We start from the raw sequence: 22,054 nt of genomic DNA, 5'->3' as shown, positions 1-22,054 counted from the left end.
CTATGAAACTTTAATTTTTCTTTGGAAGACAAGTTAGAAAGAATCAGCAAACAACGATTATTTTCACTCTAGGAATGTATCAGATACTAGCACAATTAAGATTTAATGACTAGTTTCTGAATAACAACTTTATTAAAAGTCAGTTTTTATTTGATAATTCTGATTTGACTAGCTCTTATATTTTTATCTGCATCATCCAACCTATATCTTCCTCTTACGGATCTTCTCTTGCCATTTTTGCTTCAAAACTATTAAAACGTATCTTCAAAGATAAGTTTTGATAATCTTGACCATACCATCTTAGATTAGCTCTGATTTTTTTAATACATCACTTTTTATACACTAATGCTATCTGTTCATTCCTCTAACATCCCTCAAAACATTCCTATCTGGTCTTGCATCAACAGCTGCATTACAATCCTAACTCTCCAATCCATATATAAAATTGGTTAAAACAACTACTAGGTCTTTTTTAAATGATCTCACTTTCTCTTCTTACTGCCTATAAATGAATTAAACACTGGTTTCCAATATAACATGCTACTTATTTTGTAATCTATTTCCATATTTAATTTGTCATATTTGCTAAAATATGTGTAACCTATTCACCACTAAGAATATACATATTCTTAGTAGTTGGATGAGCATTGTGTGCCATAGTGCATACCTCCCATGATGAGTCTCTGATTCTAATGGTGGTCAGATGTTAATAATAATAACTTGCAAGCTGACGTGCTATGGTGCATCGATTATGTTTTTGCTGATATAACCAAAAATCTGTTTTCATGCTCCATGGTAGAGCAAGGGTGACCTCTTAGCAAATGTTTGGAACACATTCCAATGGTTTGAAACATTGCCCAGAGCCTGGATACAATGCTATGTAAGATTCCAAACTCTCTGGCAATATCAGGAATTCTGCAGTCTTCTTCAAGCTTTCCAATAATTCTGCCCTGAAATCATCTACATCAGGGATCGGCAATGCAGTGCCCATGGGTGCCATGGCACCCACAGTGAGTTTTTAGTGCGCCCTCAGAGAAATTACTGTAAACTGCTTTGGAGTTCGCAGCGGTAATTTTGCAGCATAGATCGCAGTATATCTGAGAGATACATTCATTACTAGTATGTGCTAAAATTCAAGAATACAAAGAAAAATCACTGCAAATATAATACATGATGGTACAAATTAAGTGAATATTAAATCCAACATTATTTCATAGCCGAATATAGAAACTACAAGAGTTTCATGCCGAATATATAGAAACTACAAGAGTTTCGTGCCAAATATATAGAAACTAAAAGTTTCAGCGGATGCAAGCATAAGTAGTGCCTTACGGACAACTTGTAGAAAAGGTGGAGCAAGCTTCAGACTTCTTTCCTTAGTATTTTCCATAAATGTAAAGCACATCTTGCAGGGGTCAAGTCAGCAACCTTTTTTTCATATGAAGAGCACAATATAAAATTGCGCTCTTCATATGAAAGTGGGAAGACTCTTCTAATAATATTCTAATGTATTTGTTTATTATGCAATAATAGTGTGTATTTCTAAAAAAAGTAATATAGAAAGACATTTCAAAACCATTCATGTCAATTGTAATTTTAAGTTTAATTATTTAAATCAGGAGGAGTCGGCAACACAGTGCCCGCGAGCGTAATGGCGCCAGCAGTATATATATTATTATATTATTATTATTATTTGACACCTCCAGGGAGTCCAAGGACTCATCGAGGGAGAGTGTGCCAACAGCATCGAATGATGGGTCCCCTTCCAACTACTAACTGCGTTCAAACTTACTTAAGTGAGCCATTAGTAACAGAGGCTCTACCAATCGACCAGCCTTTGCTTGTGAACGTGTTGTAATAGGTTTCACGGTATAATAAGAACACAGATGGTTAAGAAAATAACTGTTTATTAACTTAAAGCTAATATTTCGCTAGTATTATATCCAGCATCTTCAGAGCACACAACACAAAGTTTGTTACAAATGTAAGATAACCACAATCTGGTGTAACAGTGGGGGCTAGTATAAGTGATTGCAGCATGCAACACAAGACTAAAGTCCTAATATGGCACCATCTAGGTAAAAAAAAAAAATCAAAGTTTTGAAATAGTAGTCAAAAAAATTGACTGAAAAAAGATTGTGGTTGTCTTACATTTGTAACAAACTTTGTGTTGTGTGCTCTGAAGATGCTGGATATAATACCAGTGAAATATTAGCTTTAAGTTAATAAATAGTTATTTTCTTAACCATCTGTGTTCTTATTATACTGTGAAACCTATTACAACATGTCTGTTGAACACATAAGCCTATCCATGCATATATTTGCTTGTGAACGTCATATTAAAAAGGTTGCCAACCACTGATCTAGATGATATCTTTGAAACATTACAAGACATCCAAGCTTGCAACTTTATTCATTTACGAAAAGAGCTTCCTTCAAACACAGTTCACTTAGTGTAGCCTTTTGCCTTTTATCCTGTGAGTGCTACCACGTCACCCCTTTGTGAGCGATTTGAAAATTTGAATATGTACCCACTTTCAACTTGAAATTGTCAGTTATGAAAATTGCCACAAGCTGATTTGTCTGAATTTTGCAGTTATAATCTTCAGAAATAGTGTCCGTTCTTAGGTTTTGGACACCAGTGTAGTTAGTCATTACCTTACTAAGACAGCCATCTATTATATTAAAATGGAGATATAAGCCCAAATATTGCAAAGGTTGTGAAGACATTTCAGAGAATTGCAGCAGCGTTGAGGAGAACATTGATCATGAGAGAGAAGCATGCTGGTCCCATTGTATAAAGCTTTTATCATACCACATATGGATTTCTCTGCTCAGATCTGATCACCAGGAGATTTCTGCATCCTGTAACCTTGGAGAGGGTGCAGAGATAGATAACAAAAATGATATTAGGACTGTACATCACTGATTAAGAGGATACACTGAGGGCATGCGAACTGCAGAGTTTGGTAGATAGAAAGAAAAGGAGGGGGGGGATGAAATCAACAATTAAGCTATTGAAGGGTTATTATCGTATTAACACTGAGGAGATTTTTCATATGGTAGAATGAGGGAAAGGAACAAGGGCCATCTCTGGAAGTTTGTAAAAGGAGGTGGTAAACTGAAAACTTTTGGTTCTACATTTTAGCCATTTAGTAAGTTCACAAAGTGGCACTTGATTGATGGTGTTAGTAGTCATAAGTGGAAGTATTGCAACTGCTCATCTATGAGTCTGTGTAACTCAAATCCATGTGAGTCAAAGACTTACTATATTTTGCAATAATGCATAAGCTCTCCCACAACACTAGCATGGATGATTTTAATGAATTGGATATTTGGAATGCTCATTAAAATGAGTCTAGCCATTTATAATTATTTTAAATTGTGTAGCTTTGAGAAACTGTTTTACGTGAAATAATGCTTATTAAAATGTATCTAGCACATCCATAGCATAATGAAGGATGACAGGACATGTGTCCTGATTGGAAAGGCTTAAGTGCAAACTCATCATGAAGAACATTTGCGCTTTAACAACTGAAGATGAAGTTAGTCAGTCTTTATATGGCCATTATGACTACTTTGCAAGTAACAATGGTGTGAGAAAACACACACATATGCATGCGCGCGTGCGCACGCGCATGCACACACACACACACACACACACACACACACACACACACACACACACACACACACACACACACACACACACACACACACACACACACACACACACTCTCTCTAGATTTAATGAGTAAAGTTGATTAGATTGTCAAATGGAGTCTATGGAGTGTGGAATACAATAAGTCCCTGCCTTTATGGAGGTGCTAAGTAATAATAAGAAATCTAAGTATATAACTGTCATGAAGTGGCCAACTATTTCTAGTTCCAGAAAGCATGCTGTATATGCTTTCTGGACTATTTCATCGTTATCCAAAAGATTTCAAAAAAGGAGAATCATAAAAAAATGAGATGAAGAATGAAATAAGACTTCTCTGGAATCATTTCCCTTACTTATTACATATTGGTTTCATACTCTTTTCACTTAAGAAGCTATTTTTTCAAAAATAATAAAAAAATGAAATAGTAAATTAAATGCCTATAATGCACCTTGTAGTTTGCTTAGGTGTTGGATGTTATTCATCCCTTTACACTACAGTATTATAACACCAAAAATCATAAATCATACAAAGATATTTATAATTGGCTTGCATTTTGTTGAATTTTAAACCAGGGCCCCTTCAGAGCACAACTATTTGTTACAACAGATATTTGGCAGTAAGCATGAGAAATCATTCAAATTGTAATGGACAAAAGACTTTGAGTCCTAATTTAGCACCCTCAAATGTTGTATAAAAGAAGTTTTAACAGTTATTGGGCTGAAGTTGGACTTAAAATGACTGCCTCCCAAATGTTTGGAAGATTAATGCAGACGGTTATGTATTCATTAATCGAGGTTAGAAAAATGTGATTATAGCTATTGCTGACTCTAAAAAGTCTTTCTGCCTTGTGCTGATTTCTATATAGCACACTGGTTTTCTTTTACCTAATTGTGTGTAAAGGATGTTCAACACATTATTTGCTATTGTTTTTTGTGTAAAAGATGTTCAAAACAGGTCATCCTAACTTGCCATAATGATTAAAGCAAATGTATGTCTTGTATCCTCCAAAGCAGGTATTAAGATCTTTCTGAATCATATGAACTGTCCTATAATTGTAACAATTATTAACAAGACCAGAATTTTAGAGCCCTCCATAAATACAGGGTGGTTTAACATGAACAGGATTTAATTTCTTGATCATTTCTATGGACTAAGAAGCAAATATTATTATTTAAAAAATTATTATTATAGATTATTGAAAAAAAAAACATGCTATATAAGTCATAAGTTGGAGAGATTATTTTTAGCGTCAGCAACAGATATATAACTCTCCTAACCTCAACAGATTTGCTGCATTAATCTGCAAAAGTTTCAGATGCAGTCATCTTAAGATCTTGTGGGAGTAAATGATAACATCAGAGAGAACCAAATTAGGTTCTCTCTGATGAAGCTTAAGTCTTTTGCTTGTTAAACTGAATTTTTTTTCCATATTTTATGCATGTACTGTAATAAGTATTTTTACTATGAAGATACTAGTTTAAAATCCAGAGAAATATAAGCCAGTTAATAAATATTTTTTGTATGATTTACTGTTTTGGGCATTGTAGTTCTGTAATAAGGATGTTTAGATCATGCATTTTCACAATATTTCAACAATTCAAAACATGTATGAAAAATTTACTTCTACTTACAGACCATAAGCAGATTTTACTGTTAGTGCCAGGACACGATTATTTTCAACATTAGAAGATGGTGTCAGACAAACCAAGCCTGGTTGGAATCCTGGTGGCATTTTTATTTCATCCTTTTTTACCTTTACTGGACACTGAAAATGAATAAAACATAAGAGTAGAGACAAAAGTTATAAATTATAAAGTTATATTTCATTTAACTCTCATCAAAGTAAATTACCTTGTGCAGATCATCTGAATAATCTGTTATAGAAACTGACTGGAAATCAAAAATTTGCTGATCATCACTTTTCTGCATTGAATATATTCCTGATTCATCAGATTCCTGTTTTGGCGGAATTTCTATAACCTACAGTGTGGAAAAAATCAGAATAAATAAGTAAAAATATTTATGAAACAGAGATTTCTTCTTCTTCATTAAAAAAACAACTTATACTATACTGTAATTAAAGAATATTAAATAAATATTCCAATTATTCAAAGGAGAATAAAAAAAAATATTGCTAATTCATAATTAAAGAGGTGTGATAGTTGAGAGTTTGACGAAATCGTACCAGCCAGGTGCGAACATAAAGGACGTCAGCGAATCTATTCGAGTGCAAAAACAGAGGGTGAAAGAGATGATAATTGTGGCAAGAACAAATGATTTGAAAGGAGACAAAATGGAAATGATAGAGGATATGAGGGAATTACTTGAGATAGCAAAAGGGAAGAGTGAGAGAGTTAGGATGGTGAGTATTTTACCGCGGTATGACAGTGAAGTGTTTAGAAGGAGGGCCATAATTGCCAATGACTTTATGCGTGGGTTATGCATGGAGAATGGTGTGGAATTTGTGGATGTGTGGAGTGAGTTGGATGGGCGAAAGGATTTATATAAGATGGATGGGTTACATTTGAATGGAGTTGGTGTACGGAGGCTTGAAAAAGTGTTGATGAATGATGTGGAAGTGGATGTACAGACTCAGAGAAACTAGATTTATTAAGGGGGGGGGAGTAGATATGCAGACTTTAGGGAGGCAGTTGAGTGTATGAATGAGTATAATATGCCCGAGTGAGTATGAAGGACAACAAATCAGAATGGGATAGTTAGTATAAGGCATCAAAGTTGGGATGGGACTAATGGGCTTCTGCAATTCATGTACACTAATGCCAGGAGTATTAGGAACAAGAAGGAAGAGTTTTTGGCCTTGGTTGGCACTTCCAGGCCACAGGTTGTTGGTATTAGTGAAACATGGCTGACAGAAGAGGATAAAGCTAGTGGGATTGAATGCGCGGGTAGAGCGTGTTCAGGAGTGACAGGGAGAATAAAAAGGGGGGGGGGTGTTATTGATGATAGCTGATGAGTTGCAGTCAAGGAGTATAGAAGTTGAACTGCAGGATAGAGAAAAGAGCACATTTGAGGCTGTTTGGTGTGAGATAGAATCTAGCAGAACAAAATATACAATTGGGTGCTGCTATAGACCAGGTGATGGAATAGATGGTGGGGATAGTATGCATAGGCAAATAGAAGAAATGAGTGGAAGGAGGGTAATTATTATGGGTGATTTCAATTATGGTAACATTGACTGGAAAGAGGAGAGGGTACGTGGGGGGAAGGAATTGGATTTTATGCGGTTATTAAGGGACAACTATCTGCGACAGCATGTAGTGGAAAATACCAGGGGGCAGAGAGTGTTTGACCTATTAATTGCAACTGAGAATGTGGCTGTAATGAACATGACCATGTTGCCACCAATTGGTGAGAGTGACCATAAGGTCATGACTTGGGAGGTGGCTAAAGGAGTGGAATTTACAATTAAGACAGGGTACATGTGGAATTATTGGGCTGGTAAGTATGACAAGCTTAGGAGTATGCTTGGCTCAGTGCCATGGCATGTAAAACTGCAAGGGATGGATGTTGATAGTGCATGGGAGGTGGTTAAGAAGTGTTTGCAGGAGGTAATGGTTGACTGTATACCAAGAGTCCGAATAATAAATCAAGTAGGGGTTAAATGGATGAATAACACTATTAAGCTTGAGCTGAAAAAAAAAGAAACAATTGTGGAGGTAATTTAAGGAGAAAGGTGACCAGAAGGCGCAGGAACAGTATAAAGCTCAGGCTAGGATGGTAACAAGGGTGGTAAGAAAAGCAAAAGCGGATTACAAAAGAAAATTGGCCATGCAGGCTAAAGAGAATCCCAAACAGTTTTTTCAATATGTTGCAAGTAAAAGGAAAAATGTTCATGGCAGAACAATTTTAAAAAATGCTGAGGGTAGGGAGGTAACCGAATCAGTTGATATAGTGGAATTACTGAGCGAGCACTTTGCAAGAGTATATCATCCAGGTGGTAACATTGCAGGAATGGAAGAACCAACAGCTTATACTGGAATTGTGATGAATGAAGTAAGGTAACTAGTCTATTACAGAACCTCAATTTCAATACATCTGTGGGATTGGATGGTATACCAGCTCATGTCTTACGTGAAGCAGCTAAAGAATTGTCAGTGCCCTTGACCATTTTGTTTAATTTGAGCCTTGGGTCTGGGTCAGTCCCGAGCGGGTGGAAAGAGGGGAAAATAGTTCCGCTGCATAAAGGTGGTTCAAAGGCTGCTGTTGAAAATTACCGGCCAATCAGCATAACAGGAATCATTATCAAGGTCTTGGAGAAAATAGTCAAGAGGAAAATACAAGATTGGATAGATGAAAATGGGATACTGTATTGGGGACAGCATGGTTTTGTGAAAGGTAGGTCATGCCTCAGTAACTTGCTCACGTATTATAACACAGTGATGGCTGAATGGATAAGGTAATGGGTTTACAGTGATTCTACTGGACCTTGCTAAGGCCTTTGACAGGATACCACATGGAATTCTAATCAGTAAATTGCAGCATATGGGGATGGATATAGGGTTGGTGAGATGGATAGGAGGGTGGTTGACGGAGAGATATCAGAGAGTGGTTTATTCAGGAGTAGAGTCCACAAGACGGCCTGTGACTAGTGGTGTGCCACAAGGATCTGTTCTTGGACCACTGCTGTTTAATTTGTTCATTAATGATATAGGAAAGGATCTGAGTGGAACAGTTCATTTGTTTGCAGATGATGCAAAGTTGGGTAGGGCAATAGTGAATGCAGATGATGTCAAAATTTTGCAAGATGATTTGGATAGATTGGAGGTCTGGACTAAGGAGAATGGATGTCAATTTAATGTGGCAAAATGTAAGGTTATGCATTTTGGGGTGAAAAGATTAGTAGCAGTTTACTACATTGGTGGAACTGTACTCCAGGAAATTGATGAGGCAGGAGATTTAGGAGTGTTGGTGGTTGAAGTTTAGGGGGCACATTGCAAAAGTGGCCAAATCAGCTCATCAAATCACTTGGTTACTGAAGAATACATTGACAAGCAGAGACAAGCAGGTTATTGTTCCTCTGTATCGAGCCTTGATAAGACCCCCATCTCGACTACTGTGCCCAGATTTGGTCACCTAGGTTTCTTCTTGATGGGGAGGAGGTTGAGAGGATCCAAAGGCGAGTGACCAAGATGATAGCAGGTCTGTGGAATGAACCTTATGAGAACAGGTTGAGGATTTGTGGGTTGCAAAAATTGTTGATAGGCAGAGGAGGGGGAGATATGATTGAGACATTCAAATTACTGAAGGGTTTCTATAAAATTAATTCAGAAGATATTTTTGAGAACAGGGCTGGTTGTGGGAGGACTAGGGAACATCCATGGAAACTGGGCAAAAGTGTGGTTAGTAAGGGTGTTAGAGTGGGTTCTTTACTTTTAGAGTGGTGAATGAGTGGAATGAGCTGCCAGAGTCTGTGGTGGATGCTGTGATAGTGAATGAATTTAAGGCGAGGTATGTATGAATGTCGAATGGTTGTGATGAATATGATTTGGTTCCTCCCTCAATGAGTCTAAGGACTCCCTGGAGTTGCCCGTAATAATAATAATAATAATAATAATGTATACAAAAACATCACCAATGGTTACTTTTAAAACTTTTAAAAGCACACAAAAATCAATTGGAAATCTCTCTCTCTCTCTCTCTCTCTCTATATATATATATATTTATACATGGATAGTAATTATCACTATTTAATTATTATTATGAGCCTCCATGGCATCAGAAGATCTATAATCAGAGAATGCACTGCAAACTGTGAATGAGCTGAACATTTTTTATTATTTGTAAGTGGAGGTTTCTGTGGTTTAGAAGTTCATAAGGCATATTCCCGGTAACTGGACCACATTTTTTTTATTAAGCTAAAAGCACAATAAAGAAATAAAACCCGACAAGTTTCATAAGTCGTTTGACTTACATCTTCAGGGGTAAAAGGTAACTGAAAGTTAAAACAACAAAAAAGAGAAATTAATAGTTCAAACTATACAGTTGTAGCCGTCTGACTGTTTATAAAATTAAAAAATCAGAATGCAGATGCAGATTCAAAGCAGTGCTAAGTTTAAACAATGCTGGATGACGCCATGTTTTGTTGTTCACGATCATAATGTCCGAGGTCTGACTGAAGTATATATATATATATATTTTTTTTTTTTTTTTTATCAAAGCTGACCAAACTTGGTGTAGAATTAAGTCTTGGTTTTTATTGCATTGTGTTGGAATTCTAAGCATGTTTGCAACTTCTTTAATTTCCTTATGTAACAGTTTTTTCTATATAAGACATGTTTGTTTTCTGCCAGAGTACATTGTGGCCAGTGGAAGTGGTATGGAAAGCTAGACCTGATTTGTGTTCTCTTCTGTTTTGTACATCCTTTTGGTGTTCGTTCATACGTATTTCCCCAGACCTTCCTGTCTCTCCTACGTAGCAGATGCCACAAGAACAATAAATTTTATAAACACCTGGTTTTTTTTTAAAGGATGATGTGGAGGTTTTGAGGGATATAGAAATCTTGAAATTTTTTCCAGCGGCAGAAAGGCTATTATGATGTTATGTTTCTTTAGTAATTTAGCCATCTTGTCTGTGACATTCTTGATATATGGAAGCGTGATGGCGTTTTTGAAATCTTGTTTCTGTGGGATGCTTGTAAGAGGTGTGTGGAGATTTTTTTGATAATCTTGGGTTCATAACCATTTTTTTGAGGATCTGTGTTAAATATTCCAATTCTTCATTTCTCTGTTTTTCTGTGCTGGAAATATTATAAGCTCTGTCCGTCAGGATTTTTATTATTTATTTTTTTATTATTTATTATTATTATTACTATTTATTATTTTTCATTATTAATTTTTATTATTACCTACAATAATTGTTTTAATTTCTTTGATCCCATTCACACAGTTTTGGAAAAACTGTGTGAATGGGATCAAAGATTTTGATTTTTTCAAAGATCCAATTCGCACAAAAATTTACACAGAAGTTCTTGTATCCAGTTCATTTATTTATATTTTTAAAATGGTATGCAAAATTGTAACATTTATAATTTTTTTTAAATGATGAATATTTAAAATATATATCATCAATGTAAGAAAAATATATCAAATAGGTCATAAATACATCAAATAAATATATAAATATAAGATACATCAAATAAATAGATAAATGTAAGATAAATAAGAGAGGTTGCTAGAGTGTCACTTAGTGAAAGGCATTGAAAGTTGCTACTCAAAATATAAGTTATTTTTACAATAGAGCAGCAATTTGGATTTGGATTTTGGCATAGTTTTGTTTATTTTTCATACAAGCTTAGCATAACTGAGTGGTTGTGGAGATCTGTGTTTGCAACAGACTTATTTTAACTATTTTTGAAGCGTCCACTGAACAACAATAAAATGGCAGTATGAATGAGATCGGTGCATTGCAAGACATGAAAAATAAACATAATTAGTGGCATAGACTTTTTAAGAGTGCTGTAAAAGGAGTTAGAGATAATAAAGGTGACATGAAAACCGGAGAAAAAGATATCCTTGAAGTATGGAGTAATTACTTTGAAAAACTGCTAAATGAAACAAGCAGTGATGACAGCGTAGTGGTAAAAAACACTGACCAGGCATGCAGTCAGGAATACATATCCATACTTGAAGTAGAAAAAGCCATCAAATGCTTGAAATGTGGAAAGGCAGCAGGAGTAGATGATATTCAACCAGAAATGCTGAAGTATGGTGGTATAAGAGTCTTACAGTGGCTGATCTGCATAGTTCAGAAAGCCTGGACAGAGGGACGAATTCCCGATGATTGGAGTAGAGCTCTCATAGTACCCATATATAAAAAGGGAAATAAAACTGAATGTGAGAATTATAGAGGTATTTCCCTACTGAGTGTTCCTGGCAAGATCTATGCAAGTATACTTGAGAAACGGTTGAGAAGAATTGTGGAAGAAAAGCTTGGTGAAGAACAAGCTGGATTCAGGACAAATAGAGGATGTCAGGATCAGATTTTCACTTTACAACAAAGAGTCAAGAAAGCATGGGAATATAACAGAGATCTGTATTTAAGTTTTGTCGATTTCGAAAAGGCATATGACAAGGTGCCAAGAGAGAAGCTACTATTCAATACGCTACAGTTATATGGTGTCAATGGGGCATTATATCAAGCAATACGTAGTCTTTATTTGAGTTGTAAGTCAGCAGTTAGAATTGAAGGAAGTACAGGAAAATGGTTTAATGTTAAATCTGGTGTGAGACAAGGATATACATTATCCCCTCTGTTATTCATTATCTATATGGATCACATTATGAAGGAAAGTGGTATTAAACATGATATCAAAATTGGAGATGTTAATGTGAGCTCTTTGCTTTATGCGGATGATGTTATACTTCTAAATAAATCCGCTACAAGTCTGCAAGATTCTCTGACTAAATTGAATAGCTGTTGTAATAGATATGGCAAGAAGGTCAGCAATAAAAAGACAAAGACAATGAAAATAGGCAGAATCATTGAAAATGTCAACTGTGTTGTGAATGGAGAACCTGTGGAACAAGTGAAACATTTCAGCTACTTAGGCACGATTTTTACTGAAGATGGTAAATTAAATATAGAAATAGACAACAGAATCAGCAAAGCTGGTATGGTAGGAAGTCAATTGAATAAATTCATATGGAATAAGAGAGAAATTAGTCGGAACACTAAATTAGCTATATACAAGACACTGTTCAAACCGGTTTTAACTTATGGATCTGAGAGCTGGGTCAGAAGTAAAACACTTGACCAAAGACTAGAGACCGCAGATATGAGAGTCCTGAGAAAGATTATAGGCGTGAACAGATGGCATCAATGGCAATATCATATTAAAAACGAGGATATTAGGAAAGAACTTGACATTGTCAACATCCAAGAATGCATTAGCAGAGCTAACCTCAGGTGGTATGGTCACTTAAACAGAATGGACGAAGAAAGATTAGCAAAACACGTTTTCTCTGCAAGGTTGTCAGGAAAACGACCCAGAGGAAGACAAGATATAGGTGGATTGATACGGTACAAAGTGCCTTAGACGATAGAAATATAAGATCTGATAATGTTGAAGCCTTGACAAGTAACAGACTGATTTGGAGGAAAATGGTAGATAGGAAGTTAGTAATGATGTAATTTTTTTCATGTAGTACTATCATATCCTGTACACCCCTTGAGGGTACATGGCAGGAATTGATGATAACGATGATGATGATGATGACTTTTTAAGAATGCTATGTTGTCGTAAATGCAATATGTATACATGGCAGAATGTGTAGAGATTGAACAGGAGATGAGAGACAGCATAGATATGGCAAGAGTGTAATATTCTGTAATTAAAATAAAAAGCCAAAAGGCTAGTTTTCTGACAATTGAATAGATATTAAATGGATAAGAATCCTATATTGTTATATAGCCAGTAAGTGAAACTCAAGATCGATAACTACGATCTATGAGTTTCAATGCCGAAAAACTATCGGCGAAGGCAATTCAATATAGTGAAGGTATGTAAGTTCTTTTCACTAAGCTTTGATATTTTCCAGGTCTACCTACTCACTGATGAGACCTCAAAAAAGGTTGAAACCGGTCTGGGTAGTGACCTCCCCTCATAATGTAATAACAGTATTACATCTCCTAGGAGCTGTGTTTTACATTATGAGAGAATATCAAGAATAGTGAGAGATCTTGCTCCACCTTTGCTTCAAATTGCCTTCGCCGATAGTTTTTCGGCATTGAAACTCATAGATCATAGTTATCGATCTTGAGTTTCACTTACTGGCTATATAACAATATAGGATTCTTATCCATTTAATAAGTGTAATATTCTGTTGGACTAAAAGCTGTCAGTAAATGCAAACCTAGTGGATGGAATGAAAAAGTACGTAATTGTGGGAGTAAATGACTGTATGCATCATGGGCATGGAAGTGACTGCAGGAGCAAATGATGCATACAATATTTTCAATGGGACTACAGAGAGGAAAGAAAGTATAGCTAAAGAAACAAAAAAGAAACAAAACATAAGTGACATTGTAGAAGCTAAGGAAAGTTGCAATGAGGAAATAAAAGAATTCTAGATTGACAGATAGTGTAATTGTCAGGATGCAAGACTTGAAAAATGAGTTCATCAGAATAAGAAGTGAATGAAAAATATGCATAATGAGATGAGAAGTTTGGTAGATAAGAAAGCAGGACTAAAAAAGGTTGGGGTGAAGGAAACCAGAGGGAAAAAAAGAAGTCACGAATAACTTGAGAATAGCAATGTATGGAGAGTCCATTATTAGAGGTGTGGTAAATGAGAGATTCCATAAGGGTTGTTTTCCAGGAGGGAGAATTAGCAGTATAATTGACAAATTAGATTAATTGACAAAGAAGAAAAGCAAGTCAGCTGGTGGTGGTGGTTGTTGGAACAAATCACTGGTTTGGACATAAAAAGCATAGGAGGAGAAATGACTGCGGAAGAATGATATCGTGGGATAAAAATGGGAATAGAGTGACTGATGCAGAGGACATAATAGAATTGTTCAATGAACACTTTATTGGAGTATTTCATCCTGGAGGAATGAGTTTTAATGCTAGACAGATAGGGCAGTTTCAAGATTTAGAGGTACAGGAGGAGAGTGTGTGTTTCAAATGCTGAGTACTCTGGATGTCAGTAAAGCTGTGGAACTGGATTGTATTTCATCACGAGTTTTGAGAGAATGTGCTAGGGAACTGACAGTGCCTTTGACCTTCAGTTTGACCTGGCTTTTTCAATGAAAGTCTGGCTGCTGGAAAGGTGCCCACGGAATGGAAGGAAGATAAGATAGTGCCATTGCATAAGGGCGGTAGCAGACTGGAAGTGTCTAATTATAGATCAGTTTGTGTGTCATCAGTAGTTAGTAAGATCTTGGAGAAAGTAATGAAGGACAGTATACAGCATTGGGCAGATGAGGGTAATATTATCTGTGAGAGTCAACATGGATTTCTGAAGGGGCGCTCTTGTTTTAGCAATATGCTAGCCTTTCATGATAAAGTTACAAGAGCATTAGATGAGGGAAAGGCATACACTGCCATTTTCTTAGACTTAGCAAAGGCATTTGACAGGGTGCCACATGATAAGCTGATATTTAAGTTGCAGCACATGGGTCTGGATGACAGATTGGTCAACTGTATTCAGGATTGGCTGTCTGATAGGTATCAGAGAGTTGTGTATGGTGGGGCAGTTTGAAGGAAGCAGAGAGTTACAAGTGGGGTTCCACAGAGCTCAGTACTGAGACCTATATTGTTTAACCTTTATATCAATGACATTGTCAGTGGATTGCAAGGGGATATTCAGTTGTTTGCAGATGATGCAAAGCTGGGAACGATTATTAGTAATAGTGCAGATGCGGCAGCCCTGCAAGAGGATTTGAATAAGCTAGATAGATGGGCAAATGAATGGTGGTGTCGATTTAATGCAGCGAAATGTAAGTCTTGAGGTTTGGGAAACATCGATGGGACACTGCATACTCTATGGGAGGAGTTAGACCGCAGGAAGTAGGGGTGACAAGACATCTGGGGTTGATGATTGATAGAAACCTGAAATTTAGTGGACATATTGCAATGGTGGGGAAGGTAACACAGAGGATTGCTGTAATAATGAGGACACTGGCCTGCAGAGATAAAAGGGTTATCATTCCCATTGTATAAGTCTCTGATCAGACCACACTTGGACTATTGTTCTCAGATCTGGTCCCCAGGATTTGAAGGGGATAAATTAACTGTGGAAAGGGTACAAAGGTGGATAACAGAGATGGTTTCAGGACTGTACAATGTTAGTTATGAGGATCAGCTGAGAGAATGTGGACTGCATAGTTTGGTGGATAGAAGAAGGAGAGGTGATATGATTGAGTCTTTTAAACTGTTGAGAGGTGGTTACAGGGTTGACACTGGGGAGTTCAAGTCTTCTTGTAAGGCCACAACATCTTCACTACTCTTCATGGTTCTTCCCAACGTTGCATCATCTGCAAACAACTGAATATCTCCATCCAAATCTTTGCCAATATCATTAATATACAAGTTAAACAGTAATGGCCCTAAAACAGACGAGGCACTCCACTAGTGACTTTCCTTTTCCTGGATATCACTCCCCCATACACAATTGTTAATACCTATCAGATATCCAGTCTCCAATCCAATGCACCAGTCTAATATCCAATCCCATCTGCTCTAGTTTGACTGTCAGCTTATCATCAGGTACTCTATCAAAAGCATTTGTGAAATCAAGTATATTACTGTATATCCTTCTCCTCTGTCCAAGGAAGCAGTCACTTTATTGTAATAAGTAAGTAGATTACTAAAACATGACATCCCTTTAGCAAATCCATGTTGTCCATCAAAGATAATACCATTGTTGTCAACCCAACTCTGGATCCTAGTTCTCACAAGCTTCTCCAACAACTTAACCACAACACCTGACACACAGATAGGCCTACAGTTTGATGCTTGAGTTCGATCACCTCCTTTATGAAGTGGCACAATCTTGCCCTCCTTCCACTCCTTAGGAACTTGACAAAGTGCAAGACTCGTATTAAAAAAATATGTGAAGGCTCTCTGGCACATTCCTTCAGAATTCGCGGTGATATATTATCAAGTCCCACAGCCTTATATACATCTAGTTTACTCAACTCCCCACACACCTCTTGCTCACTTACAGTCAGTCTCTCCTCCCCATCATCAATTGCTCTCAATCTCTCCTTGAACTCGCATTCACAAGATTGAAAGACCTTTATGAACTGCTCATTAAGTATCTCCACCACACATTCTGCAACAGCTGTCATTATACCATTTTCTCCAATCAATGTCATCCTTTCATAATCATTCTTTCTTTCGCTGGCTACATATCGAAAGAACTCCTTAGAATTCTTTTGACATCATTAGCTAACTGCTGTTCATACCTCTCTTTAGCTACTCTCACCAACCAAGTCATCCTCCTTGTCTGGTCTTTGTAGACCTGACGGAATTGGTTATATGCTGCCTCCACAATGCCCTTTTTCTCCGTGTCGCATGCTTAATCTCTTTATTCATCCATCTCACACCGACCTTATTTAACCTTCTCACCCTTGGAATACATTTAGACATTGCATCTACCAGATAGTTTTTGAAAATCCCCCAAGCTGCATTGATCTCTTATTCAGCTAACTCCTCATTCCATGCTACACCTGCAAGCTGTCTCCTGAGCTCTTCATAATCACCCCCCCCCCTCACCCATTGTAGTTCCACATATAAACTTTTTCTCACAGAGGTCCTCACACTGCTGGCAACCACCCATGTAATAATCACCTCATGGTCACTCTTACCAATTGGTGAATGATTTGACACCTCATTTATAATTACAATCTCTGATGAGATGACCAAATCCAAGCCTGTTAATTCTCATGTGCTCTCTGTTACATAATGTCTAAGGTAGCTTTCCTCAAAAACTCAAGAAATTCATTTTCTTTACTTCCAGTTGCTATCTCATTATTCCAGTCTATATTGCCATAATTAAAATCGCCCATTATGATCACCCTTTTCTTATTTGCTTGGCTAATTTGATTATATATTTTGCTATCACCATCATCCACATTACCTGGTCTATAACAACATCCAACCAATTATTTGATTCCATTCACCTCCAATCTCACACCATACTGCCTCAAAACCACTGGCACTATTTCCCACTTGCATCTCTACTTTGTATGGACACAACTCTTTCTCTATCATCAGTAGCACCCCCCCCCCTCTTTTTACCCCTTCTATCCTCACGAAACACATCTCATCTGCCTTGTTTCTTATACTTCTAGCATTTGTATACAAACACAACAGCTCATTTCCTGATCTACAGCCAGTTCCACTGATACCACACACTCGATGTGATCTCTCTCTCATGCTCAAATGGGGCCATTTCCCTTTCTGCTTCTTCATTTTAGAACCCTTTTCAATTCCAACTTTTTCCTCTTGATCCCTGGTCATCCCATTCCTTTCCTGCCTACACATTCTCTCACCTCCTCTTGGAGCACCCACCTTTCTCACGCTGTGTACCCTTGTCCACCCTGATCCTCCCCATTTCCCTGCTCCTCTTGCACACTCATTCTCTCATTCTTTATACTCATACCACTCACTTCCTCATTCATATCCATCTCTTCAATCTCTCCTGTCTTACTCTCCTGCTCTTCCACATCACTCCCCTCTCGATCTGATTCATTCTCTCTATTCATTTCTCTACCTTCCAGCAGCAGTCTCTCTCCAAGCGATTCACACCATAACCACTCAAATGCAGTCCATCACTCCCATACAGCTCACTTCGTCCCTCAAACTTTCCACACATTAACAAACTGTACTCCCATCTCCTGACACATTTCAGCCAGCATATCATTCATAATCCTTGCTCTCCCCCTCATTTCACCACAGTCATACCTAGGCAAAACACTGACTACCCTTCTTGTCACACTATTCTCTTTTATCCTTTCAAGCAGCCTCCTGATATCCATTCTGACACGCTCTTTGTCCTCTATCAAATCATTTGTACCAATTAATACTATTAACTCTTTTGCTTGTTCACGCCTCATATCCAATGCCTCAATCACTCTACTCATCTTAACACCTGGAAAACATACCTTGTGCATTCTATCCTCTAGCACATCTTGAATAATGGAGTCACCACAATGCCACTCGCTCATCTTTCGTTAACTTTTTCATGCCATCATGATTTATTTTAATAGTTTTGACCCGAATTCTCTTAATTTCATTCTGCATCCATTTAATTTCTTGCTTCATCCAATCCAATTCAACTTCCAAATCTCGTGACACATTCTCTCTATCATTCAATCTTTCTAAGTTTCTAACTCTCGATCCCCTCTTCTTACTTTCACTCTCATTCATCCTTCTTTGTTTCCGTACTTTCGGTCCCACATACGTCCACTCTCTTCTCATATTCCAGTTTTGCCTTCCTCACCATACTAGTCACTCTCCTGGCCTGCATCTTGTATTCTTCATGCATCTGCTCTCCACCCTTCTCCTTATATCTCTTCTATAATCTCTTTTTCACCTGTAGTTCCTGTCTGATGTTGTTTGTCATCCATTTTGTGTCTGCTTCTCCACTCGTGGAATACAGCTTACTATTGCTGCTAACAATTATTCCTTCACAATTTCCCAAGAACTAATGATATCTTGGCCTTCCAATTCCACCTTCCATGGAACTTCCCGCAAGTCGATATCTAAGACTATTATAATCACCTGCCTATAATTCCACATATGTTCCCTTTTCTTTGATATTCCTGCATGTCTATTCATCTTCCAATTCAAAACCACATGTTCACTCTCTCTAACTGGTGGGAGAAATGTCATCTCAGTTATTATTATTATTATTATTATTATTATTATTATGTGACACCTCCAAGCACTTCTGATGCTATGACGAAATCCAAAACTCTTGTTCCCTCTATTACATGTTGCCTAAGACATTTGTCCCTCAAGAATTCTAGAAATTCCTCTCCCTTATTACTACATGCATTTTCCTCTTCCCAGCTTATACTGCTGTTCTAAATAAAAGTTCCCAACTTTTATTTAGAACATCTAGAAAAAGTCCTCTTCTCATCTATATTCCCTCAATCATCCTTTTGAATAAGATATATAGATGACATCTTTACTCTATGGCCTCATAACAAAGACTCCTTACCTTATTTTTTAAACAGTATCAATTCCTTACATCATTGTATAAAGTTTACTATGGAAATGGAAAAAAACAACCAGTTATCATTTTTAGACGTTCTCCTCATCCGGTCACCTTCAAATACTCTTACAACTACAGTTTACAGGAAACCAACATTCACAGGTCGTTATATTCTTGAATCTGTCCATCATACTTGTCAAAAAACAGGAATCATAAAATGTCTAATCAGAAGAGCCAAAACTAATTGTTCTACTTCTAATTTTCTACAGAAAGAACTTTCTGCTATCCAACAGCACATGAAACTCAACGGCTTTTCCGAAAAGAGTACACAACATCTTCTCGATTCTTATAATCCACCACTAAACAACAAAGATTCAATACGTCGAGTTACAATTCCATACATCTCCGGCATTTCAAAACCTATTTCAAGAATTCTGAAGAAATATGAGTTAACAGCTACTTATTCACCTATTAACAAATTATTTTCCCATTTTCCTTCTTCCAAATGGAGACTTAAAAAAAACCAACAATGGCATCAGAATGTTCAAAGGCAGAAGCAATAAAACTATATTGTTTCACTTCACCCCTCTTTTATTATTTGTCATTCTGCCACTAAATTTGTAGCGGCAGAATGATGAATAATAAAAGGGGGTGAAGTGAACAACAATATAGTTTTATTGCTTCCGCCTTCTTGCTGTTTTGTCAGATTTGAAGTGAACATGTGTTATCCACATTTCAACCAATTGCTTGTTGTTTACTCATTTTTATTATTGAAGGTTTCCTTCCTTCATCCAAGACTCAATATATCTTCAGAAGTGCTAAGTGATACTTGGACAAAGTGTGTCCTGAGTTAACCCCAGTATTTATATATTTTTCAGAAACGTTTTTTAATAATGGAAAAGTGGCTTAGAACTTGGACTTTGAAAAAAAAGAGTAAATGAAACAGGTGATGCTAACCCTAATGTGATACATGTGTTGTAACAGCGAGTAAATCTGATAATATTAAAGTTGAAGAAACAAGCAGTTCAAAGAAAAAATACAGTAGGAAATATAACAGTTCATACCCGGGTTTACTTGGTGTGGAGATGAAAGTGAACAGAAATCTCAATGTGTTTTATGTTATGAAGTGTTGTCGAATGAGTGCATGAAACCTGCGAATCTCCGATGACATTTAGAAACTATGATGTGAAAAATAAGCCAATTGAATTTTTTCGGCGACACTTAGGGAATCATGGGAAAGATATAGTTTCTGCCATGGGTTCCATCATAGCAGGGCACTAGAAGCATCCTATCTCTTAAGTTTGTGCATAGTGAAAACAGGGAAAGCTCATTCTACCGGGGAAAATTTGCTACTTCCAGCTATAAAAGATGTGGTAAAAACTATGTTTAGCAACAAGTTACTAAAAGATGTTGATTTGATTCCTCTTTCAAATGGCACTGTCAGTCACAGAATTAATGATATGGCAGGTGACCTAGAATCTCGGTTAATCAAAAGAGTTAAAGAAGAGCCCTTATTGTGCATTAAAAATAAACAATATGTTACAAATGATGCGCATTTAATATGCTATGTAAGATATGCGCATGATAACAACATTCATGGTATATTCTGTTTTGTAGAACTTTGCCATCCCGAACAACTGGAAAAGAAATATTTCACACTCTCAATAATTACATAATACATAAAGGGATCCAGTGGGAAAAATGTATAGGCTTCTGTTCAGATGGAACTCGCTCCCTTACAGGCAGGCATGGTTGTTTCTATGGTCCGGATATGAATTGGGTACCATACATAGGGAAGTGTTAGCCTCCAAAGGAATGCTACCAGAATTTAAAACTGTGCAATACAACGCTGTAAAACTAGTTAATTTTATTAAAGTTCAACTGTTAAATAACAGGTTATTTTCATTCAGTACTCTGTGATGAAATGGGCAGTGAATATATACTACTTTTGCTTCATTCTGAAATTTGCTGGCTTTCCAGGGGCAAAGTACTAACAAGGCTATTTCAATTAAGGCACAAAGTTTTATTGTTTGTAAATGAAAGTAATTCTGATTTTGCATCACACCTTGTTGAGGAAGCATGGATATCAACACTTTCCTATCTTTCAGACATTTTTTTGAAATTAAATGAACTAAATCTCTCCCTTCAGGGAAATTCTTTAACTGTTCTTGATGCATACGACAAAATAAAGGCATTTGAGAAAAAAACTGGTATTATGGATTAATTATGTAAAAGACAGACAATTTGCACCTTTTCCAACATTGGAATCCTTTTTAGTGGAAAATGATAATTTTTTTGATTCTGGGTTTCTGGAAAGGGTTTGTGACCACCTCAAAAATCTGAAACGGAATTTTGAAACATAATTTACAAATAACGGAAATATAATTTCAAATAACATAAAATAACATAATTTACAAATGCCAGCCTGGTTGGCCGAGTGGATAGTGTATCCATTCTCCAGCCAAAAGGCTGTGAGTTCGAATCCCGCTGTGGGCATGGATGTTTGTGATTGTCTGTGAAAATAGTGGTGGTGGTGGTCGGTGTTAGATGGCGTTGGTGTAGGTGATGAAGGTAGTTGCAGCTAGTGGAGACGAGAGTTGTAGAGTAGGTGCCCTCCCTTGATGAGTCTTTCGACTCCCTGGAGGTGTTATGTAATAATAATAATAATAATAACTTTTATAATAAATTTCTGTGGGTTCGCGATC

The 22,054-nt window shown here is 36.9% G+C and overlaps 1 protein-coding gene across 1 annotated transcript in view; it reads right to left on the bottom strand.

Moving 5' to 3' along the window:
- LOC150095920 (syntaxin-binding protein 5-like) overlaps positions 1 to 22,054 on the bottom strand; it is a 549,764-nt gene that overhangs the window by 183,267 nt on the left and 344,443 nt on the right. The window contains exons 16-17 of the mRNA XM_090409567.1: positions 5,514 to 5,642; positions 5,294 to 5,427 (exon numbers count right to left, since the gene is read on the bottom strand). Coding sequence (XP_090265693.1) covers positions 5,294 to 5,427; positions 5,514 to 5,642 — 263 coding nt within the window. The remainder of the gene's footprint in view (positions 1 to 5,293; positions 5,428 to 5,513; positions 5,643 to 22,054) is intronic.

The sequence above is a fragment of the Typopeltis vanoorti genome, chromosome 19, assembly GCF_054136105.1.
Source record: "Typopeltis vanoorti isolate ZY-2024b chromosome 19, IOZ_Tvanoo_1.0, whole genome shotgun sequence".
NCBI lineage: Eukaryota > Metazoa > Arthropoda > Arachnida > Uropygi > Thelyphonidae > Typopeltis > Typopeltis vanoorti.
This window is presented reverse-complemented; position numbering and strand designations above follow the sequence as displayed.